Consider the following 25,696-nt stretch of genomic DNA (forward strand, 5'->3'; position numbering starts at 1 on the left):
TAGGGGTTACGCGTATCGACTTAGGATTACTCGAGTCATGACGGTCTCGATTTTCCAGAGAACACGAGAATTTATCACTAGTTCCAGGGGTCGCGATTGTTCGGATTAAGTTCGGGATCGTTCGCCACGCGCACTCTCAGTCGTGCGGTATCACCCGCGATCCGATCGTGCGTCGTTGGCCAAACCAAATCCGTCACCCTCCTTGGACCGGCCCACATTGGCACAAAATATTCCCTCGTCGTTTCTCGGAAATCAGACCCGATTCACGGTCGAGTTCTTGGGTCCATGCACCGTTTTCCTAATTAGCCATTCCCTATCGGTCAGTATCCCGAGAATGATCAGTTCTGGGCGAGACTTACTAAAACGAAATGAGAAATAACCATCTATGTTATTAATCCCGGAAGTGGGCGAAATTCAGGACGTTACATCAAAGCTAGGTGATTTACCCAAAAATATGAAGAGGCTTGTCAGCCTTAGACATATATACGTAACAACAAAGTAAAAGAGTCTGCAAGAATGTGGAATACAATACTTGGAAAATCTACAATTTTTGGGACTCACTGGATGCCCAAATCTTCAGGTTTTGTTTGAAGGTACTGGCCAGCTGACTCGCCTTCGAAAGTTGGAAATTGAAGATTGTGGGGAACCAATTTCTCTGCCTTTCGTGGAATTAGTGGCCCTAGAGTACTTGAATATTGATAATTGCAAGCTCATGTTGACCAAAGGGAATAACTCCATCTTTTTTTCCGAATCTTCGTACGCTGGCAATATCAATGTTCGAACAAGTGATGGAGTTGCTTCAATGTTTCAATAAGTCTGCCTGCACTTTGGAGTCCTTTTCTGTCTATGATTGCCCGTGCTTCATTGTTGTACCCGAATGGCTATCTAATCATACACGTCTCAGAATAATTCACTTGATCCGATGTCCCAACTTATCATCTATGCCGCAAGGAATCAAGTCCCTCATTGCCCTCAAAGAATTGCGTGTCGGACATTGTGGTGAACTGAGCGAGAGATGTCAACCAACAGCTGGCGAGGATTGGCCCAAAATTGCTCACATTCCTCGAATCCGACTTGATCTTATACCTGTACAATGGACGGAGGATTAGGTAAGCATCTATCTATTTGTTCTTTGTTCTTGGATGTAATATAGCAATTCACTTAATTCTTCAATCGAATTAAACTTTAATTAAAGTATTGCAATTAGAAAAAGAAAAAAAATGATATGAAAAAAATATTTACTAAGATACAATCAATAGTAGATCATTTGATTGCAAAAGGAATTCAATATTAAATAATTCTATTTATAAAGTATTTAATCCAATTTAAATTCGACCAAAAAATTAGAAGTTGCATTTAATACTGAGTTATACTTAAAACTACACACTCAATTCGTAATGCTATCTAAAAAATTTAAGTCAGAGAATAAAACCAAAAAAAAATTTATACCATGAATGATTGCTACTCCAAATAATGTATTTTGAAGGCTCTTGGATAATATTTGTTGGCAAGACACTTGGCTTAATACAAATTGTTGGAGGGTCGGATGGAGCCAATGCAAAATGCGCATGATCAACATCTATGAAAATGAAATCATCAGCCAAAAAAATCGTTAATGAAGATAAATCATCCAATAAAAAAATTATTTATTTTAGCTTTATACGCATGAAAACTTAACGCACAAAGAAATCTGTTCACTTTCAATTTAACTTTCCTACTTCAGGAAAAAATAATTTTCTCAATCTTATTATAAAACTATCAAAATATTCAATTAATTTGTCCAATCAATTTAGTTGCACATATCTATGTTCATGATTTTTATGGTGATGTGGTTCAACTTCTTATAACCAATTTCTAATTATGTTTGTAATATACATTCTTATTTCGCTAAGGTTTTTTACTTTGCACAATCGGATTTAATCCAATAACTCTCACAAAGTGAAAAAATTCCAACAACATTCTTTCAAAATGCGCTAGCATAGGGGCACAAACAATGCATGTGAATGAAGCCATGGCCATAAAAATGCTTTCCTAACTGCAAGCACAAAGTAATTTTTCGCGTGAAATTTTTTAAAAGAAAAGGAGATAAACATATAATATTGTTATATGCTGAGAGAGATGTGTAAGATCAGGGGTCACTTAGAGCAATTGGACCGCTTTCATTCTTTTTTATAGCTGTCTAAATAACAAAAAGCGTAAAGTTAAAATCCCTCAAATGCAGGGCCACTTCTGGAACTTCTTTATGTATCAATTTACCCTAGCATGTTCTTTTTTTTAAGATGTAACATGTAATGGAAAAACGAGGAAATTTATGTGGCCAAGAATATTTCTACAAAATAGGATCTCCTTTTGTCACTAAATTGAATATTTGTAATTATTTGTCATGAAAAATGGCTTGAGTGAGCTCCGGGTTTGCCGGCTGGTGACTTAGGATAGTAATATACATGTCCTCAAATGACAAATTCGTACGTCACCACAATAAATGCCATAATGCTGTGTTACAAATACTCCAAGCTGATTTTCTTTTTCTCTTTTGAGCGCAGACCTCCCACGATCCATTTGACATACCGTGTGGATCTCCGCAAAGATTTGGCCGTATGCTCTGCTAATCCTTCGTCAATCTCTTTCATTTTCATGGATGAAAACAATGACTAGTGATATTATGTCTTTCTTAATTTCCTTGAATGAGTGCATTTCTTTATTATTTGTGTTTGTATTGCAAATTTCTCTATGGAGAAAATGCTTGATTTGTATTGTATGAGATCAACCGTTGCATTATCTCTATTTGAATTTTCTTATATCGATATTTATCTTTCATCCACGGATAGTGAATGACATCATGCCATACCATCAAATTTTATTTTTGGTAAATTAGCGTCAATTACTCAACCTTTTTGTAATTATTCCACTAGACTACATAGAGAGTTTCCCAGAATAATGCATTTGAAAAACCATGTCTTATTCGTTTTGAATTTGTTTTACTTCACTTCTACATAGGAAGATTAGATTTTTCTTTTCCTTTTGCTACTAAGACTGAATCTTAGAATATGAATTCACAAAGGCTAATAGCATGAAAGATAGATGTTTTGTTATCTGCTCAAAGCCTTCATCAGATTTATTAGTCTCCCGGGTACTTTTGTTTGTACTCATGATTGTGCATGCTATGGTTCCTCATAAGTTCAGCACCTCCTCGGTTGATTTCATAACTACACTAGAGTTTACAGAACTGCCCAAATTGGACATCCTGAAGATGAGAATGAGGGTGAGGGGGCTCGGTCCGTAGATTTAGCCAAATCGGTATCGTTTGAAGCTCAAACCGGTTTTCACCTTGAAAGTGAGAAAACAAAAAGATAACCATTAAACCATATGTCCTAGATGAACCAATGGTCGAGACACACCATATTAAAACCTTAATGCTCGGTCCATTGCTTATAAAATAAAACGATCCTTTTAGTTGGAACAATTTTTAGTATAGCCATTATGACCTTCTACAAAATACGAGACGACAATTAGCATTCATTGTTTGCGGATCATAAAGATCTCTTGATACGCCCCGCTGTAATTTAAATGGCGAGAAAAGAAAATGGCCAACTTGACCCTTTTTTAGCGTCGTTGAGAGTGTGCTGATCCAGCTCAGCTCAGACTGCATGTGCTCTCATAATTGGGTGGGATGTTTAGGCAAAACCATGCTTACTAAGTTTGTGTACAACGACCAAAAAGTCCAAGAACAATTTGATTTCAGAATATGGGTATGCATTTATGATGATTTTGATCTAAAGAAAACTTTTGGAAACGTCTTGAGAGATGCTATTAGTCATGGCTTGATCACAGTCCCACTATTAAATACCTTGGACATTGAGCAATTGCTGACCCATTTGGCAACTCGCAGTCACGAAGTCGTTTCCCTCATGGGATCCGTATTAGCATTCAAGTTCAAGGCCTTTCCTCTCCGGACGCTTTCTTCCTTTTTTCTCAAACGGGCATTCGACTGAAAGCAAGAAAATGCACGGATCGCGATCACAATCAAAATCGTCGAGAAACGCAAGTGAGTTCCTCTTGCTCTGAAATCTCTTGGGGGCCAAATCAACAATTCTGGGTATCGATAAGACACAATAGCAGCGTGTGGGAATCAGTACAAAGAAACAACATCCTTCGCGCACTCAAAACTTAGTTGCAACAATTTGCCGCACCAAATGAAACGTTGTTTCACATTTTGTTCCATGTTTCCCAAAGAATACTACACCCAGCTATCTTTCGAGTACTCTTTGAAGAGCATGTGGACTGATACGTCTGTCAAATGAAAACCGAGCATCGGAAGAAGTTTGGCAGAACACATTTCGAAAAGAAGCTGAAGAGTTCGGTGAGGCTTGGTCATTCTGAATGACCAAGTCAGCTTACGATCAATCAGAAGATGATCTCGAAAACACACTAAATCTACACACAAAATGAAAAGAAAGAATGCTATAGCATGCACAACTTGAATGGATTTTGATATCAATAAGCCAACGTCGACGGATCTCATAGGACGTCGGGTCTAGCTGAGCCAAGACCCCAGCCACTGCCACCCTTCCCCTCGAATCATTGTCCTCCTTGGAGCACCTTTCAGACCAAGTAACACCGATCTTCCCCCCGACCATCGCCGAGCAGACACTTCGCTCAAGCGTACGTGCCCCGATTGCTCCTTAGCCAATGAACAAGCCAAAGGCGACGATCGATGACATCGGGAGCGAGATACACACTTCCAAGAAAAGTTGGAAGGCCCTAAATGATCAATATGCGGTCGAAAACGTCGGCAGAAACTCTCGGTGTCTACACACGTCCCTCTCTAAAGAATTTTCTATTTAGATCTCGATTAAGTATCTCTCGTTCCACGACTCCCCGTCAGTTTTTCTCCCTCCTCAGATGCCCTTCCCTTCTCCCTCTCCTCAATTGCCCCCAAAATCGGTTTCTTACGAGAGAGGCCACTTGCAAATCTTGCTCTTCGACGAAAACTCAATCGGAGAACGGAAATTTGAACGCTTCACGTACTTCCTTTCACGTCAAGATTGTCATGGACGCAGGAGAGAATGATAGAACTCTAACGAACGCGGATTTTTGGTGCGATTTTTCTTTTTCAAAGAACGTTGTCATGTGGCATGAAAAGGACATGACTTGTCAAAGGAAAAAAAAGTGGGATAAGAACGCACAAAAAAAAGAAAACAAAGAAGAGAAAGTCTTGGTCATAAAAAATATGAGTCTTCCATAGATATATATCATTTACATAGATTGGCCATCATTGGTGCTAATTTTTCCCCTTTCTAATTGGATGAGCAACCCTCTCTCTCTCTCTTTTTTTCAAAATAAAATAATAATTTAAGCCATTTTTCACTCGGCTTAAGGTTTGAGTTCCGACTCCTTGACGGAAAGGACTAACGTGAAGAACGTCGACAATTTTTAGAATTTAATTGTACAATTTGAAAGTTTAAGGCTCGAGTACCGGATCAATACTAGGACTCCCGAAATAATTATGTTGATACAGAATTAAATGAAAAAAAATATAATAGACTCGTAAAAAAACAAAAGTTAAAAAGGAGAGAGAGAGAGAGAGTGGGGGTATCTGTGGGTCCAAGTGATGAACAGAAGCCTCAAGACAAGCCCAGAATCGTACATCTGTATTGGCGAAATTACAATTTGCCACCGGAGAGAAGACAAGCAGTATCCTTCACATTTTCTATATGTAGATGGATAGATATGCAGCATAAAAATTGATCATTGGATAAACAATGTAGAATGAATTTATTAAGATGTGTCGACTTTCTTATGCAAGTTTGACTCAATTGTACATCTTTGGACTACCCACATTTATTGGACTAATATATTCAGTAGTAAGGTTATGGACATGGTGACTATGTATTTATGACATAAATTTCCAATTGCAAATTAATAATGAAAAATGAATAAGCTAGCTATTAATTTGTTCACCCAATTATCAATAAGCTTGACAACATAATATGATTGTACCAATTTTTTTTTTGGCATAAATTGGTTCGATGTTTCTCAATTGGTCGCCATGTGGGCCAAGCATTGTTTTCATTGGATGAATAGACTTATGTCCATCCGATGCTTCGTTTTCCTCCAATTTTTCTTATTAAAAACGAACAGTTCTAATGGTTGTAGTGGGGTGGAATAGGGAGATCAGATGTTCGGTTATGCTCGGTTCGGTTCAACATTGGAATTTCTTTGGTCTTATGAAGGAAAATTGTCGAAACATCTCGAAAGGAAGAATAAAAATCAAGGTTTGCACTTTAGCATCTTTAAATTCATTAATGCGCGCACCTAGTTGGCGGTTACAGATGTGATTCCTGGTGGTAAGGCACTCATTTGTCCATCTTTTGCAATTGTAATTCTCATTTATTTGATAGAACAATTTGCACTTTCGTTTATTTTATATCTTGAACTATCATTTTAACATAACAAGTTTATCTATTTTCAATTCATTGTGTGTCCATTTATTAGCTTAAAGTCTCCTTTTATCCTTTAAATGTACTTGTAATAAAATTCAATTATAATCAAATAGTTACATATATCTCATGTCTTAGATAAAAGGTATTATTTTGACGTATCGGAGGTTATTTTCTTTTATTTTATCAATCCAATTTCTTGTCCCTTTATAAGGGTTAAAGTTTTTTTTTTAACTTTAATTTTATCTATAAGTCAATCCTCAATAAATTTTACTTATAATAAAATTGAAGAATAATTAAAGGCCGGATTATATAACTTTTACGCACGAATATATACCCGGCGTTGCCCCTTAGTATAAGTTTGGGATTTTTATGACATTAAAAAATTTTGGGGTACGTGTGTCATAACGGGCAAGTTTTGGTTTTTAGTGACACACAAAAAAAGTTGAAGGTATTTGTGTTGTAGTGTACGTAATTTAGAATTTTTTGTGGTATTAATTCTTAAAGTGACAAAGATATAACTTTACACGGGGTGGGCCCCGCAAGGGCTTATCGGGGCGGGGCAAAGCGAGCCGGGTCTTCATGAGTCGGTGCAATGTCGTGATCTCTCTCATCCACTGATACGTGAAAAGTCCTTGTTGTCCCTTCCCATTTTGTCCATTAAAATGAATTTTCAATAATTCCACGTAAACTCAATTTTCAGACCTTTGGATCAGGCGACGTGCGCACTTTGACCGTTGATGTATGCAATACCCGATTCCACTCTTGTCACAGATTTCAATTTCTCAAAAACTCTCTCATCCCCAATAAATAAATGGAATCCGAAATCTTCGTATTCACGTTCAAATTTCAACATCAATTTGATGGATAAGCCCAATATAACCTATCAATTGTGATACTGTCTAGCCGGAGAAATGTCAATATCGATCAAATTCTAAAATGTCGATATCGATCAAATTCTCTTCCTCGTCGCCGTGCAAATCCACCACAGTCTTGATCAACCCGTCCCCTCCATCCTCCAAATCCCATCGGAGAACGACGTTCTCCAGCGAAGTGCGAGTCCGGGTTTTGTGAGTTAATGTTATTTTGAGGATAAGTGAATGAGTTGATTGGAAATTTAATATACATAAAATTTGTTGCATGCGTAATTTTAATGAGATAAAATAAAGACTTATTAGGGCTTTGCTGGCTGGCGCATGTTTTTCCTAGTTGTCATAGCAAAACAGAAAGCAAAATGGCTTTTTGGCATGAACATCTGTGACTAAAGTTTCGTTTGCTTCGAGGCAAATGAATTATTTAAAAATTATTTTTTTAGAAATGATCGCTTATATTATTTATAGAAATAAATGAACGAAAAATATTTTTCATCATTTTCGAAAATATTCAGACAAATTATTGCCGATAATGAAAATATTTTTCACTGGCTAATTATTTCGAGCGGTACAAGTGATCGGTTTTAAAAAAATTGTTTTCTGAATTATTTATGTTCCGTGAGCCAAACAGAGCCTGAAATATAATTTTTTTTGCTAAGGAATGTTCATGTTCATTTGATACTGTGAAAAGAGTACAGTAGTCGATACTTATAATTGATTTTGTAATGGCCAGTGAACTAATTCATGAAAATATTTTAGCAAAGGTGCATCGAATTATCATTAAACTGTGCATGCTATTTAGTTGTTAATTTAATTTAGAATTAGTATCAGTTTATCGCGTTTGTTGGTGAATCTGGGTAGCGCATCCTTTTTCTCCTCAAATTATTTGGGACGACTCTTTCAAGGAAAAGACAGAACGGTAGCTATCTGATCGGTGGAACCGAAAGTCTTCATTCCTGGTTAGGTAAGATAAAGGGAAGGTAGAAAGCGCGTTTCTGTTGACTTGCCGGCCGCTCGTAAGGAAGGAACCTTCCTTTCATCCAACTGTAAGGAAGTCGTCGTCATAGCAGCTAACTCACAAAAGGAAGACATAGTGTGCTCTTCTATTCGTCTCAAAACCAAATAGCCTGAAATCAATTTCCCCATAACTTAGCATGGCTGAATCACTCCTTTTCAGCATCGCACAGGGTGTGCTGGGGAAGATAGCATCACCGGTGTTCCAAGAAGCTGTCGCAATTTACAGCGTCGAAGATCAGATCCGCGAGCTTAAAAATACGTTGGCTGCTATTACAGCCGTGCTGTTAGATGCTGAGGAGCAACAGGCGAAGAACAACCGCCTGCAACAATGGCTAGGTCGACTTCGACACGTGTTGTGTGATGCGGAGGATGTGCTCGATGAACTCGAGTGTGAAGCCTTACGAAAGCGGGTAATCAGTCGGTACGGGGGCATCTCAGAGAAGGTACACCGCTTCTTTTCCCTCTCTAATCCGGTAATACTCCGTGCAAAAATCAGTCATAGGATCAAGGAGATTAGGGAGACATTATCTAAAATTTCCATCGAAAAGGATCAATTCAATCTTAATGTGCGGAGTGCTGACAGTGGAGTGGCGCCTTTGCGATCACGAGAGATGACTTATTCGTTCATAAACAAGTTGGATGTCATCGGAAGAGATGTTGATAAACAAAAGATAATTGAGATATTGATGCGGCCAAATGACAAAAATCTCTCGGTGATTCCTATTGTTGGAATAGGAGGTTTGGGTAAGACGACCCTAGCTAAATTAGTTTACAATGACGACGGTGTGAAAGAGCAATTCGAGTTGCGACTATGGGTGTGTGTTCCTGAGGACTTTGATTTAAAAAAAACTATTGACGGTATCATCAAAGATGCAACTGGTCAAAGCTTGAGTAACCTTGATATTCAGCAATCACAAACCTTTCTGCGAAACACCATCAAAGACAAGAAATTTCTGCTAGTCTTGGATGACGTATGGAGCGATGATCGTAGTAGGTGGGAAGAATTGAAAGCTTTGCTGATCGAAGGAGCTAGTGGAAGCAAGATAATTGTGACAACACGCAATTCAAAAGTCGCTTTTATAATGGGTACCCATCCAACACATAATCTAGAAGGTCTTTCTCATGAAGACTCCATGGCCATGTTCAAAAAATGGGCGTTCGATCAAAAGGAAAAGCAACCACGTCTTGATCTCCTTGACATTGGAAATGACATTGTCATTAAATGTCAAGGAGTTCCTCTCCTTTTGAAAACTTTGGGGAGTCTAGTTTATACAAAGGATGAAGTACGGCATTGGGCACATATAAGAGATAGCGAGACATGAAAGTTAGTGGCAGAAAAAAATGACATTCTTCCGGTACTTAAGCTTAGCTATGATCATTTACCGTCCCACTTAAAACGATGTTTTGCCACATTATCTCTTCTTGGCAAAGCATGTGAAATCAATAGCCATGAGTTAGCTTGGTTATGGAAGGGTTTAGGACTCATTAGTTTAACAGGGGAAGATCTATCATTGGAAGATGTTGGTGTTGAGTATCTCAACGAGTTGTGGAAGAGATCTTTGATCCAAGAAGTTCAAGAGTTCGACTCGATGTTATTTTTTAAAATGCACGATCTAGTCCATTCTCTTGCAACGATTGTGGCACAACATGATTGCTCTAGTGTTGGCTTAAATACTACAGAAATTTCAGAAGGAGTTCGGTATGTTTCATTCTCTAGCACTTCGTTAGAGGGAATCTCAAATTTCAATGGAGTTCCACCTTTTCTAAGGAAGCCAACTTCAAAGAGGCTACGTGCAATAGTATTTCCCTTTGTCGTTGATGATGAAGTTATTACTAGAGAGTTTGTTAGAACATGCATCTCTAAGTGTAACCACTTATGGTATCTGGATTTGGCGACTGGTAGTTTTGAGGAGCTGCCGAGTTCCATATGCAACTTGAAGCACTTGAGGACGTTATTACTCCATGACAACAAGCGATTGAAGAAGCTTCCAGATACCATTTGTGAGCTGCAGAGTTTACAAAACTTGTCCCTCGATGGTTGCTCAGAGCTAGGTGATCTACCCAAAAATATGAAGAGGCTCGTCAGCCTTACATTTCTATCCATTACAACAAAGCAAAAGAGTCTGCAAAAAAGTGGAATACAGTACCTGGAAAATTTGCAAATTTTGGCCCTTGAAGGATGCCAAAATCTCGAAGTTTTGTTTGAAGGTGCTTGCCGACTAACTCGCCTTCGACGGTTGATAATTTTAGATTGTGGGAGACCAATATCTCTGCCTTTTGGGGAACTAATCGCCCTAGAGGTCTTGGAAATTCGTAATTGCAAGCTCGTGTTGACCAACGAGAACAAGTCCAACTTTCCTTCTAATCTTCGTGCGTTGTCAATATCACAGTCCGAACAGGTGATGGAGCTGCTCCAATGCTTTAACGAATCTGCTCACACTTTGGAGTCCTTCTCTATCAGTCAATGCTTGAGCTTCGTGGCTGTACCTGAATGGCTGCGCAATCATACATGTCTAAAATTTATTAACTTGATCCATTGTCCCAATTTATTGTCTATGCCGCAAGAAATCCAGCCCCTCACTGCCCTCAAAAAATTATGGATCGATGATTGTGGTGAACTGAGCGAGAGATGTCGACCAACAACTGGCAAGGATTGGCCCAAAATCGCTCACATTCCTCAAATTGAACTTGATGGTGTAAAGGTACAATGGACGGAGGATTAGGTACGGATCTATCTATTTCTTCTCTGTTCTTACATGTAACATACCCATATATTGAGATTCACTTATTTCTTCAATTGAATTGAAATTTAATTAAAGTACTGCTTAGAAAAAGAAAAAAAATGATATGGAAAAAAAAATATTTACTAAGATACAATCAACAATATATAGGTCATTACATTGCAAAAGGAATTAAATATTAGATAGTTATATTTAAAATAATTAACCAAATCAAATTTATTAAAAAAATAATATCTTAAACTCAAAGAAACGAGCAGTAGATCTTCAGTTGAGTTACTATTTAATCAAAACATTGAAGTTTGCATTTAACATTGGATTTATACTTAAAACTACATACTCAATTCGTAACACTATCTAAAACTTTTAACTCAAACAATAAAACGAAAAACAACATTTCTATGCCGTGAATCTAGTTCCGTGCAGAGCATGAGAAGATTGCTACTCAAAATAATGTATTTTGAAAAAATATGGGATAATCTTTATTGGCAAGACACTTAATAAAGACATCCGCAAATAAAGTTAACGCATAGGGAAATCTATTCACTTTTAATTTAACTTTCCCATTTGAGAATAAATAATTTTCTCTATCTTATTAAAAAAAACCATCGAAATGTCTTCAATTAATTTTTTTAAATCAATATAGTAGCACATGTCTAATGCTCACGATTCTTTATGGTGATGTGGTCCAACTTTTTATAACTAGACTGTTTTCATTTTTTTTATAGTACTTTATATGACAAAAAAGCATAAAGCTAAATCCCAAAATTGCTGGGCCACCTTTGGAACTTTTCTATGCATCGATTCACCCTCGCACGTTATTTTTTAAGATATAACATAAATGGCAAAAGAGGGAATTTAAGTGGCTAAGAATATTTCTACAAAATAGGATGCCCTTTTCTCACTGGCTTGAATATTTGTAAAAAAATTAATTTGTCGTGAAAAATGGCCCGAGCGAAGCATGGGTCTGCCAGCTAGTGACATAGGATAGTAATACATAGGTCCTCAACTCAACAGTTACAGGGCTTGTTTATTCCCAATTAAGCAAAAGTAAAAGGTTTTTCTATTTTTTTGTTTTCTCGCTAAAATTTAAAATGTTATTCAACTTTAAGAATATATATATATATATATATATATATATATATATATCTGCTTGCTAATATTTACATGTTGCGAAAGTTTCATGTATTTTGAATTAACAAAAAGTCAAATTGTGTACATCAAATGAATTAGATAGAGGTTGTATATGGACCCTCCATTTCGATGTAACCTATCAATAGTAAATCAATTGGACACATGTACCTTTGGAGTCGTGATATTTTGTTTTAACAAAAATTTTGAGGAAAACTTGTAAGAACCAAAATTTCCACACGTTTTTATACAAGCGAAACCTTCCACACCAGCTTCTATTCAAAGGAATTTACAACCATGTAAAAATTAATTTTGGTAATGACTGAAAAATATTTTCGTAGCAGGAAATCTAAGAATGACTAATCCGCATGACACTGCAATCAGTGCCAGAATATTATGTTATAAATACTCTAAGCTCATTTCTTTTATTTTTCCCTTTTGACCGCAGATGAACTCCCAAATCTGTTTGCCACGCCATGAGGGTCTCCGCAAACATATGGACGTGCACTCAGCTACTACTCTCTCAATATCTTTCATTTTCAGGGATGAAAAGAATGGCCGTTGATATTGTACCTTTTTCTTTTGCCCCTTGAATAAGTGTAGTTCTTTATCCCTTATTTGTGTTTGTATTGCAAATTTCTCTATGGAGAGAACGCCGTATTCGTGTTGTATGAGACCAACTGTAGCATTATCTTTGTCTGAATATCCTTAGCGCGATAGATATCTTTCATTCATGGACAGCTAGTGAAATCACGCTGCACCATCAAATCTTATTTATGGTATTTTAGTGCTAGTTGCTTGATCATTTTATGATTATTTCACCAGATTATATAAAGAGTTTCCGAGACATAATGCATTTAGAAAATCATATATATTTTTTCACTTTTATTCTGTTTTACTTCTCTTCCACATAGGAAGAGTACGTTTTTCTTTTCCTTTTGCTCGTGGGACTGAATCTTATGAAAATAAATGCACGAAGGCTAATTGCATGGACAATAACATCTTTGTTTTATGCTTAGAGCCTTTATCAATTTTAATCCCTCACATATTTTTGTTTGAACTCATGATTGTGTATGCTATGGTTCCTCATAAGTTTAGCACCTCCTCGGTTGCTTTCATGACTTCACTAGAGTGCCCAGAACTGCTCAAATGGGACATCCTGAAGACGAGAATGAGGTTGAGGGGGCTCGGTCCGTAGATTCGGCCCAACCGGTTTTCACCGTGACATGAGAAAACAGAAAGATAACCATAAAGCCATGTCCTAGAAGAACCAATGGTCGAGTCGTACCATATTAAAACCGTAATGTTCGGTCCATTGCTTATAAAACATAATGATCCATTTAGTTGGAACGGTTTTTAGTATAGCCATTATGATCTTTAGCCAAAGACGAGGGACGATTGGCATTCATTGTTTGCGGTTCATGAAGCTCTCTGGATACCCCCTACTGTTTTTCCAATGGAAAAAAAAGAAAATGGCCGAATCGGTCCTTCTTAACATCGTAGAGAGTGTGCTGAGCCGGTTTGGATTGCATGCCCTACCATAATAATTAGGACGGGATGTTTAGACAAAACAGTGCTTGCTAAGCTCGTGTACAACGACGTAGAGGACAATGGTCGAACTTGTAGCACGTGGAATGAGATGGAAGATTCGTTCATGGAAGGCGCTAAGGGGAGTTGCCTAGTTTCGGCAAAACCCGCAGTCAACGAAGTGGCTTCCCAAAGATTACCGGTACACCAGCTATCTTTTGAATAATCTTTGGAGAGCATGTGGACTAATATGTCCGTAGGATGAAAACTAACCATCGGAAGATGTTGGGAGATGTTACAGAAGCCAAGCGATCGAACATTGAAATTAACAGAATAAGAAAATAAATCAGATACCAGATTTACGTAGTTTGATCGTAGTGACCTACGTTGACTGGAAGAGCAGTACGGAATTCCACTGTAGATCAAGCGATACAACGGAGATTACAACCATACTCGAGTTACTCAAACACTCTAAATATTTCTCAAGCCCAAATTAGACTCAATAGCTAATGCAGTGTTTAACCTCATAATTCCTCACGAAATAATCTCTCAATCTCGTAAATGATTTATACACAAATCTTATCACAAGATTTAATCGCTACAAACACTTAAATTTTTTGTGTAATTCCACAAACAAAACCACGAAAATTGCCCACCACCAAGCACTTGCACACAAGCGGCACTTCAAGAATAACTTCACGTATTCATCAACAACCACTGCCCAAAGTGCCTACTGAGTATATTTATAGCCAAAAGAAAACACCTTCAGAAGCCCACGTCAACATGGATTAGGAAATCATGTTATTCGATCAACCAGTCAAAGTTTGGACTTTCCTCTTTTGACTTTTCCTGGGCCGGATTCAAGTAGTGTTTCCATCCTTTCTTTGACGCAATTAGACTTTCCTTTTGCAACGGACGGAGACTCCATCTCACATTCGAAAAGCTAATTTCCGAAACTTTGTTTTGAATTCTTTTTTTTTATTATTTCTAAAATTTAGATTTTTGATTTGGACTTAAACTCAAGATATATTTTCAACATAAGAGACCATGTCGAAAAGAAGCCAAGAAGTTCTTTGTGGCTTTGCTATTCAAAATGACAAAGTCAGTTTACGATCAATCCGAAGATGATTTTGAACATACACTAAATCTATACACAAAATGAAAAGAAAGCTATAGCATGCACAGCTTGAATGGATTTTGATGTCAGTAAGCCATCGTCGACGGATCTCATAAGACATCGGGTCTAACCCGAGCCAAGACCCCAGCCACTGCCCATCCCCTCGAATCACTGTCCTCCTTGGAGCACCTTTTAGACCGACTAACACCGATCTTCCTCCTGTCGACCGACAAGAAGACACTTCACTCAAGCGTACAGGCCCCAATTGCTCCTTAGAGCATGAACAAGTCGAAGGTGATGATCGATGACATCGGAAGCGAGATCCCTACTGCGGGGAATGGATGGAAGGCCATAAATGACCAACGGGCGGTCGAAAATGGCAGCGAAACTCTTGGTTTCTAAGTACATCTCTCTCTAGAGAATTTTTTGTTGAGATCTTTATACGGTATTTTGAGTAACAATTGCTCGTAAATTATAAGGAGAGGCCAAAATATACAAGTTTAAATGGACCAGAGGGCAATCTTCCTTTCTCTCTCTCTCTCTCTCCCCCATAAATTTTGTCACTCCTCAAGTGCCCTTCCCTCCTCCCTCTATTTAGTTGCCCCAAATTCGGTTACTAATGAGAGAAGTACTTGCAAATTTTGTTATTCGATAAAAATTCAATCGCAGAACGGATCTATGAAGGCTTCACGTGCTTCCTTTCAGGTCAAGAATGTCTTAATGTACACATGAGATGGTGATAGAGCTCCTGTTTTTTTCCTCAAACGAGATGATAGTTTCCATGTTGATATTTTCATTTTTAAACATTCAAAAATGAAATGTGAGGTGTATCTTTTGTTGATTCAAGACCCTCCCGCTCTTTATAGAGTAGCAAGATGTAAAAATATCATTGCTTTGTCAATTTCAGCCTCCATGTTCTTGTTTAGGTAAGAGGCTATTCAGTTCAACTTTCTTGCAACGGTTTCAGCTGTGAAAAGGGGTGTTGTAACTTTTTAAAAACGTTTTTGTAAACACCTCAACAAGTACAATCTATCCAAAGCTGCAACAGTTCACAACATCTGTCGAGAATCTGTCCCATCCAACTTTAAAACATGTGTTACATCATTTCATAGCATAATTACAATTCAACCACAGATATACCAAACGGGCTCTAAGGAATTCTCCATTAATGTGTTTGAGGGCGGGGTGGTCATTTTGGCCCCGGTTTTGTGTACCTTTTAACCTTGCACATCATTTTTCCGGCCTTGTCCATCATTTTGGATACCCTTCACCTCATGTCCCACTATGAATCATTTCATTTTCCTATAAATAAGCTTCAATCTGATAATTTCCAAGCATGGTAAGTTCTCTCTAAGCTCTCATACTTGAAATTTTAGCTCACTTGAATTGAAAATCTTTCTTATTTGAAGTCTCTCTTGTCTTTGCTGTTTTTCTTGCCTTTCATGAGCAAGGTTCTCTCTCTCAAAAATTGCATGTTGTAGGCGACACGCTTTAAAAATAGATCCCCAAATTAGAAAAAAACGTTCTTATGATATTGAAATAAATGTATATTTTTTATAGAAAATAAAATAGATCGTCATTCTATTGAATATTATATGTAATTATTTAGAAACCCTATTAAATAAAGCTGAACCCATCTCCATATATATAGAGGAGATCAATTCAAATGGACTAGAGAAGTGGAGATCTTGAGAGCCGGTGGTCCGTGAAGCGAGGCCCCATGTATATAAATACTTTTTTTACATATTTTAAAGGAGAAAAATGAAATTTAATTTGATAAAACCGACTCCTTCAATCTTTCAAAATTGGGATTTCTACATTGAAGTAATACTTTTGCCAGGAAATCTTGAACCGCAATGATTGAATAGACTTTTTGGATTGAATTAGCATGAAAATGACGGATTCATTCGTTAATTAGATTTGCATTTGAACATTGTTTGACTCGTATGATTAAATTCATTTCCTAATTGGAATATCGTGAATTTAAATTCCGACAGAAATAGCATGCGATTGAACTCGAACTAGATGAACATATGACACTCTAAATCGGAGAAAAAGTCTCTCATATAGTCGGTTTCATCCCAGTTTGATCCTATTCAGAGAATTGGACTCTCGGCTGCCTTTCTATAAGAAAACAGAGCAAAACAGAGTACAAAAGAGAGAGGTTTTACCTGGTTCGTGCGGCGAGAATAAGTCATCGGAATCAGGGTTGACGAAGACGGAGACGCCGGAAATCACTGTTCAATCCTTCCTCCTGATCACGAAAAGCTGTGGCTGATGTCTCCCCTGGTGATGCGGCGGTGGCCGGTGATCGGAAACGAATGGCAACTTCCGGCCGACTCTCCTCGGTGAGTTAAAAAAAAAACGAGAATCCCAGAGAGCTTCCCAGAATTTTCGTGGCCGAATGTGTGTACCTCTGGCCCCCTCCGATCCGAGAACTTCAGTTTATCTTTCTTCCGATCGATCCCAACTGATCTTCCCTTCTTCTCTGCATCTGGCACTACGATCAGCCCCTACTTGCGGCCGAGATAACCAATTCCCTTTTTCTGTTATACCCATCAGTGTGCATGAAATTTGTCTCCAACCCATTCTAGAAGCCTTCCTCGGTCGTTCAGCAAAAAATGGGGTCCGTCATCTTCATTCCTCACAGACGCGCCCGCGAGAAGTAGATGAATTCTTCCCTCTTCGTTATTATCATTATCATCATATGGCAATTGATATCTGATTGTAGATTCATTTTGCCATAAGATGGACCCCCGGAGCTTTGTACATGGCAATTGATATCTCATTTCAATTTCCATATATGTAAAGCGGCTATGATGGCGGTGCTCCAATAGCACATATAGGATGGGATTTTGCGCAAAATTTTCACGACCAACTCTACAGTCATAACCTAAAGAGAAGTGAGAAGAGGTCATCATTCAAAATGGCTTCAGGAAGAGTTCGTTTGTTCGTCATCCTTCTTTGCCTCATTTCTCTTTGTTTAGCAGGTAATCGCTAGCTTCCGTTTCATCTCTCTATCGAGTTCCTTCTGTTTCGATTTAGACCACGCTTGAGACCAATATTCAACTCGAAGGCTCGAAGGACGCATTTTATCTGTTCGCTCGAATTAACAAATTTCCAAGTCCATATAATTTATATCATGTCTTACGTCGATCATCGCTGAACTACCTCGAATTCCGGTGCGTTTCAGAAACATCAGTTGCGATAAGGATTTGGAAAAAGAAGATAGGGTCGTGTTATGTGCTCCCGGATTGCAACGAGGCTTGCATCGACGCCGGATATCCCTTGGGAGGGGCTTGCGAGGACGGCGGATTCCGAAGAAAATTTTGTTTTTGCAAGTATGTTTAGATGAAATCACATAACTTTGAGCCATGTCAAACTGTTGGTTATCATGCTTTTGATTGCTATGAATAAAAATTTCCATCTTCCGTACAACTTTTCTCAAATGAATGATGGGTATTTGGTGCAAGTTCGCTCATCGCCTCTCATGTCTACCCTCCGCTATTTATATCTTTTATTTGTTTTTCTTTTTCAAATTGATGGACAGTACAAACTTCGCAAGCTTAAAATGTGTGCATGACATTGCTATAATCTGATCTATAGTTGTTGTAAAAATCAACTTTTGGGATCCTATAAGCTCTCCTTCCCATAATTTTTAGCTATTCTGGTGATTGATCTCGAGAAAAGTGAAATTTATGAAAGACAAAATATATAGTTCAATTTTTCGAAGATCAATGTCAAAATTCAAACTGCAAAAAATGTTGTCATATATTGTTGCTATTTTGACACCAGCGTGACATTAAATTACAAATGGTTGTCACGTGACAAATTTAACCAAAAACTAATATTTTGACCATAAAAAAACTCTCCAAATTGGTATACCTATGATAAATTTATCACAAACTAATTTTTTGACCACTAAAAACCTTAAACTGGTATACTTATGACAAAGGTTTAATACAATGAAAACCCCAAACTAGTACACCTGTGACAATTTTACCCTAAACTAATTTTTTTACCACAAAAAACCCAAAACGGATACATTTATGATAAATTTACTCCAAACTAATATTTTGACCACTAAAAATCCCAAACTGATTTATTTGTTTACCCTCCATTAATTTTCGTTAAATTAGATTTATATAAAAAAAATCACAAATTGGTACAGCTTGAAAATATAGCATTCCTCATGCCCACTTTCAAGCATTACGACGTACAATCTCAAGCGACAAGACACCAAGTTACTTTTCACGCCATTCACAGGACATAAGAACGAAGATGCAGAAACTCTAAAGCAACATCCAAGCGAACACCCGATATCACACGGGAACAAACAGGAAACGGCTCGTCGGTCCCCGCCTCAGAAACCTTCCCTCACAGAACAGAGACACACCGACGTACAAAAAAACCCCACGCCCACACGCAACACGGATCGAGAAGACTCAACGACACCCGAACCTTTCATCGCCACGATACGACATCGCCCCGAAACTGCTCCGATCGATAAGACGCGGAGAACACGAGCGGGAAAAGCAGGGGTAAAAACCTGACGGTGAAGAGGACGACGAGCTTGGAGAGGGAGGGGTGGTCATGGAAGGCGCGGGAGAACCTGTCGAGCAGCGTCGTCGAGGTCCTCATCTCTTCCCCGAGAGCGCACTCCGGGTGGATCTGCAGCGGGCGAGTTCCGACGATGTTGGAGAACAGTCGCTCGTTCGAAGAACGTAGGAAGATCGTCAACGTCGCGATCGTTCCAGGCTCCTTCCTCCTTTTCTGGTTGCGTCGTTCGGTTGAATTTCCATTTTTCTCTTTTTTGTGTTTTTCGGAGTTCGCTGTCATTGACTTGGCGGTCAAGGAACGGAGGTCACGTGGCCGAACTCGTGGCTCTCGTGCTCTCCTCCTCCTCCTAAAGGTTCGCGACGGCGTGCGCGCATGTGCGCGGGGCCCCACACGCTCCCGAAGGGGCGCGTGGTCGCTTTGGTTGGATCGGATGGCCGTTGACCGCCGGATCGGGGCGGGCGGGCCCCACATCCCCGGTTGGATGCACGCGGGGTTTTCGGTTGCTACCGCGCCCGCTGTTTTCCTGGGGCCGCCTGATGCGAATCATGCGATGCACGTGCGCTCATGATCGGACTGAATGTTACTATCTAAAGCGTTTACTACATGTCTTGTAAGTTGTAATTCACCGAGAAAACGAGGATACATAGTGACTTTGCAAAATCGTGAAGCGTGGCATTTCTTGCCACAGTTATAGCAAGTGATGTTTTTGAAATTTCTTTTAGGTTTTTTGGTTTTATCAAAACTATCATTTTCTTTTCTTTTAAAATTTTTTTTATCAAGTTTCTTCTTATAAGGTTTCTTATAAAATTTCTTTTGATCCTTTTGTTTAGAAAGACATTTTCCTGAACATTTGGATTTTTCAAAAGATTCAAAAGATGGATCATATTGGGCACAAAAATCTCCTAATCCTTTTTTAGAAAGTTTCTGTTCTTTCTTGATTTGTTTTTGGAGACGAATATTAGTGCATAATTGTGTTCCTATTTTATAAACATAAGAGGTTAGTTTACCATAAGAAAGATGATCATATGGAATTTGATTTCCGTATTCTTCTCTTATCTTACCACGAACTTGTTCTCCTATGAGTTTTGGTAATCCAGCAAGAAATTTTTCTTTCCAAAAAGACTGGTTGCAGTCTGACCTTTGGAAAACTCTTTGCAAAAATATTTCTTTATATTCCCGGTATTCTCCTAAAGACCTACATTTCATATTGGATAAAAGATCTTGGTTTTTATCAAGGATATGGGAAGAATCTCCTAGGAAATGTTGGGATATAGAAAATATCAAAGTATTAACAGAGTCTTGGATGGGTTGGTCATCTTCGTCAAGAATATTTTGACCAAAAGGGTTGAGTTTATAAGCATTTAAAATTTGAGACCTTTGCTCTTCATTCAGGTAGTTATCCCACCATCCTTTGAGCTGGCCTGTAAATCCAGCTATTAAAAGATATGCAACCGAATGATCAGATATATCCGGAATGGTTTTGTAAGTATTTGCAAGCATGACCATCTGGGTTAATATATTTATGAGGGCAAAAGAATACTACAAGTGCCATAACTTGTGTACGGCGCTCACTTTAGTGCCATAACTTTTTTTTGGATCACTTTAGTGCTAAAATTTTTGAAAAACGATCACTTAAGTGTCAACTCCGGTGCCGTACACAATTTTTCGCCGGAAATCTGACGTGGCATTTTTTTTATTAATTTCTGAAGCTGACGTGGCTCACCGGAGTCTCGCCGGAGATTGGCACTTAAGTGATCGTTTTTCAAAAATTTTAACACTTAAATGATCGTTTTTCAAAAATTTTAGCACTTAAGTGATCGTTTTTCAAAAATTTTAACACTTAAATGATCGTTTTTCAAAAATTTTAGCACTTAAGTGATCGTTTTTCAAAAATTTTAGCACTGAAGTGATCCAAAAAAAAGTTATGACACTTAAGTGATCGTTTTTTCCTCCGACTTGGCACCAAAGTGATCCGAAAAAAAGTTATGGTACCAAAGTGAGCGCCGTACACAAGTTATGGCCCTTATAGTGTCATTTTGCCTATTTATGAGGTTTTGCTCAGAAACACCATATATATTCCATTCATAGATAACATCAGAAGAGTATTTGTTCTGAACTTAAGAAAAGGTTTCTTCTGTGAGGATATCAGGGGGAGTTGCACGAGAATAATATAGTTTTCGGGGATCCTTCCAAGTGATACGATTTATCTCCGGAAGAGATTCAGTATCGGATTTATCTAAAAGATTGATCTGATTGGAAGGCTCAATACGGTCTGGAGTGTCTTTGACACTCAGATTTTGTATTAAAGGAGTATCTAAAATTATAGGATTCTTAGGAATCAAAACTGTTTTTCCTTTAAGGAGTTTTCTCCTATCCTCTAAGGCTTTAGCAAAATCAAGACTAGGATTTTTTGGATTTTCAAAACTCCTAAAGAGTGGTGGTTTTAAATCCTTCTTTAAAGTTGATATAGAAGAGGATGAAAAACTATTTTGAGTAAGATCTTCAATTCGATCAAGCTGTTTTCCTATGGTGTGAAGATGTTGATTAGAAAAATTATTTTGTTCGACAATCTTTTTGATTCCTATGCCGTCTATTTCAGAGGCAGTTTTGAAAGGAGAAGCTATTATTTCAGTTTCCCGATGTTCAATTTTGATTTTTATAAGAGGAGGATGATTAGACTCAATGACATGGCCATCATCTAATTTCCATTTATAAAATTGATCTAAAACAAAAATCTATTTTTCTTTTAGGAATATGTTTTCAAACCAATTAAAGAAGAATACCTCGATTTCATGTTGATACATGTAATCATAATATTCTCTTTTGATTTCAAGTGCTTGTTTTCGAAAATGGGCAAAGAACCATTCTCTGATGTGTTTATTTTCAAAAGAATTGAATTCTTTATTCAAAATGATTCTGTCAGGTTCAAAGGCTAATTCCAAAACATTGATTTCAGGATCTTCCATTTCGGAAGGAGTTGGATCAGGAAAATTAGGAGTATGTTGGTAAACTGGCCTGGAAATTCCGGACCCGTTATCTATACCACTGATGTTTGGAAAAGGAGGAGCACTTGCAGATGCTGCTTCAGGATTATTCAGAGGGATATTTGAAGGAATATTAGGAATAGTATCTACTGACCTTCGAGAAGAAGTAGAATGCCAAGAAGGAATTGACCTAATGTCACAAGACCTCCTAGGAATATCAACAGATCTTCTGGAAAATTGAATAGTTACTCTTCCTTCAGGGTATTGAATAATATTGGTAGGATCAGAATTTTGAATGATCGGCTGGGGAATTCGGTTTTCTAATTCCCATTGATCAGGAAGGGTTATTTGATTCCAAGGAATGGTCCTAGGAATGGTAACATTTGCTTTAGAAATGTTTGTTTGTAACAGAAGGGTTTCCCTATTGGAATTCAATTTAAAAGCTTTGCTACCGAAAGCAGAATTCATTACTTTGTAATAAACTCTGTAGATGAGAGCTATGGGAATAGAACCTTCAGCTATAGAATAATTGTGGGTTTTTATTTGAAGGGTGAGAGATTTTAAAATATTTTTGTCTTTGAGAGAAACGGTAACGCCGGGATGACTATCAAAATGAATAGGTCCACTGCAAAGACTTGTTTCTACTGCTCCAAGGATGGATTCATCGTATTTTAAAAGTCTTGCATCTCTCAAAACAAGTAGCGAGGAAGTATCTAATCCTTCTTTGGTAAGGGGTTTTGTACCGACTTGTACCAAACCTATATGCATGTAATTCCATTTCTGGGAATGTTTCTTTATAGAATCCTTATTCAAAAGTTGTATTGAAGCAAAAGAATTAGAAAGCGGTGCATCTCTTTCTTCAGTAACAATGACATAGTCGTTGTTTCCAAAGAATTTAAACTTGGAATGTTCATAAATTTTATCAAGTTTAACTTTTGGAATGAACCAATTTTCAATAGATTTATTAAAATCTTCTATATTAATCTCTTCTCTATTTATTGGTCCTTCATCAGAGAACATTTGTGATAAAGAACTAGAAGAAGACTCAGATCTCCTTAATAAGTTCATTGCAAAAGACTACTTTCTTCTTTTCAATAGATTTCGACGATGCTTACCAACGGACTTACTACCCCACTGGGCTTTACTGCCTGGAACACATCCAGAAATCTCGCGAAAAGACCTCCATGAAGGAAATCGTCTTTACTGCGAATGAAATTATAAAGAATATCTTTATCTACCCCCTGGCTCTGATACCATATAATGCTCTTTCAAATTCTCTTCTAGATTTTCTCACAAGGGAATTTTTACAGGGAAAATGCCTCCCAAATCACTCAACAAGCCTACCAAGAGAGATAAAGGCAAAGAAATTGCCGAAACTTCATCCGGGAAAAAATCCTCACCTCCTGGATTAACCAACATAAGAACCTGGCTGCAGGCAACTACCCAGCCACCTTCAAATACCAATACCATTTCAATCAATTCTGCCTAGGTTAAACCAGACCTTGAATTGTCATTAAAACCTCCTTTTGATATTACTAAAATTTCTCATGAAGAACCTTTACAGCTCCTCCAAAAAGCCTTCAATAGTCAGACACAACCATCAATAGCATTGGTAAATCCTGACCCTTCTCCCATTGCTACCCAAAAGCAAATGGGAAAAAGAATTTCTAGTGAGGTGGTTATCCAGTCTACTCAGACAACCCTTCCTGAACCCAAATCAAATTTTTTTCCTAAACCAAATTATGATAACATTTGTAATATTGAAAACGGCTTTTATGATGAAAACCCTTATGTTTTTGCCAAAAACATGTTTTTAGAAAAAAATTTATACACTCCTTATGACATTTACAAAACTGTCGAATTTTATGAGAGAATTTTAATAGAAACAGAATCTATCTCTTTTAAACATTTCTCAGACAAAGGACATATAAATTACTCTAAAGCCATATTACACAAGGTCATCCACCCTCGAGACTGGAAACCCGGTCCACTGGCTATGAGAAAATTTAATGTCAAAATGGCTGACTCCCTTCCATACAGAACATCATTTTCATATTTTGACTACCGACAAGCCTGGTGGAGTACCTTCTGGAGACAAAATCTCAATAACTCCCATACTTGGTTTTTCTACTTCGAAAATTTTGATATCAAAGGAATCCCTTATTGGTTCTTTAAATGGTGGGAATAACTCGGACCCACTGATGAAATCCTTCATACTAGAGTTCAACCCAGTTATGAACTCTTCCTCAGCAAATTCAATCCACACCACTTTAAAGAAATCTTTCCTAGACTCATGCTCTTTTTCTACTTCTTCGGAGTATCTTGGGTTCTTGGATGGACTCTTGATTATAGGAAAGCACCCGTAACATGCATCCCTATTTTAATACGACGATTCAAAGTCAAATGATGGGATGGTTTCAAATTCTTTGATAGAGTTTCTATGAATGCCGTCAACAAATGGCTCATTGCTAAACAATCTACTCCCGGTTGTCCTCCTCTTCTTGGGGAAATCACTCATTTCCTACATGACAAAGGTTTCGTTCTTTCTAAATTAGCTTCAGCTCAATCACATCAGCAACTGGCCGGAATGTTGAAGCAAGCTCTTTTTGAAATTGAAGACTCTGGATCTTCTCACTCTCATCACAGTGGGAATTCCAATGAAGATGACTGCTATGGAATCCTCCCAAGAATCCCATGGAGAGACGTAGCAGAACAGGAAGAAGAAGACGAAGAGGCGGAAGATTTGTCCAAACCATGATATCGGGCGCCGAAAGACTCCTGCCATTTTAATCATTTTTAAGCCGAAAGGAATCATCGAGTTTTTCCTTTCTTTCATGATTATGTCAGAGTACTGTTCACTGTAAACACTGTGCACTTACTACTATTTGCTACAGTACTACCCATGAACTATCTCTACAGGAACTCAGCTTGCTTATAAAACCAGACCTCACTCACTTGAGGAGGCAGGACTTTTTTAGAACCTTTTAGAGCTCTTTCAAACCCTTTCTGAATCAAAAATCCCTCTAAACCTTCTTCGAAGGAATAAGAGATCTCTCATCTCAAACCTTTCTATAACCTTTCTGTATCCAGTAAGTTTCTGATCCCTATAAAGATCTTGTCCCATATTTTCAAGATCTTTCAAAACCTTTTCTAGTTCTTATAGCGTGGAAAATCTTATTGTTCTAGACTACTAAATAGTCTGAGTAACGAGAGAATTTCTACCAAAGAAATTTTTTTACTTCTGCACTTGTACTTCAATACCTATATTCTGTAACATTTCAATACCGTTGTTGTAATCTTTCCATTATAT

General features: G+C 37.8%; 2 protein-coding genes and 1 pseudogene across 2 annotated transcripts; all 3 read left to right on the forward strand.

Annotated features, from left to right (window-relative positions):
- Window positions 1-385: 385 nt before the first annotated feature.
- On the forward strand, window positions 386-2,810 carry LOC115665578 (putative disease resistance protein RGA1; annotated as a pseudogene).
- Window positions 2,811-8,376: 5,566 nt separating this feature from the next.
- LOC130139258 (putative disease resistance protein RGA3) lies at window positions 8,377-9,823 on the forward strand. Its single transcript, XM_056315808.1, has one exon. The coding sequence runs from the start codon at window positions 8,467-8,469 to the stop codon at window positions 9,649-9,651; it is 1,185 nt and encodes a 394-aa protein (XP_056171783.1). The 5' UTR covers window positions 8,377-8,466; the 3' UTR covers window positions 9,652-9,823.
- On the forward strand, window positions 9,801-12,910 carry LOC130139259 (disease resistance protein RGA2-like). The gene is made up of 2 exons (XM_056315809.1): window positions 9,801-11,052; window positions 12,647-12,910. The coding sequence occupies exon 1, from the start codon at window positions 9,919-9,921 to the stop codon at window positions 11,050-11,052; it is 1,134 nt and encodes a 377-aa protein (XP_056171784.1). The 5' UTR covers window positions 9,801-9,918; the 3' UTR covers window positions 12,647-12,910.
- Window positions 12,911-25,696: the final 12,786 nt, after the last annotated feature.

Source organism: Syzygium oleosum, unplaced genomic scaffold (assembly GCF_021117445.2).
Source record: "Syzygium oleosum isolate NSW1041296 unplaced genomic scaffold, Sole_v2.1 Sole_v2.11, whole genome shotgun sequence".
In the NCBI taxonomy this organism is placed as follows: Eukaryota; Viridiplantae; Streptophyta; class Magnoliopsida; order Myrtales; family Myrtaceae; genus Syzygium; species Syzygium oleosum.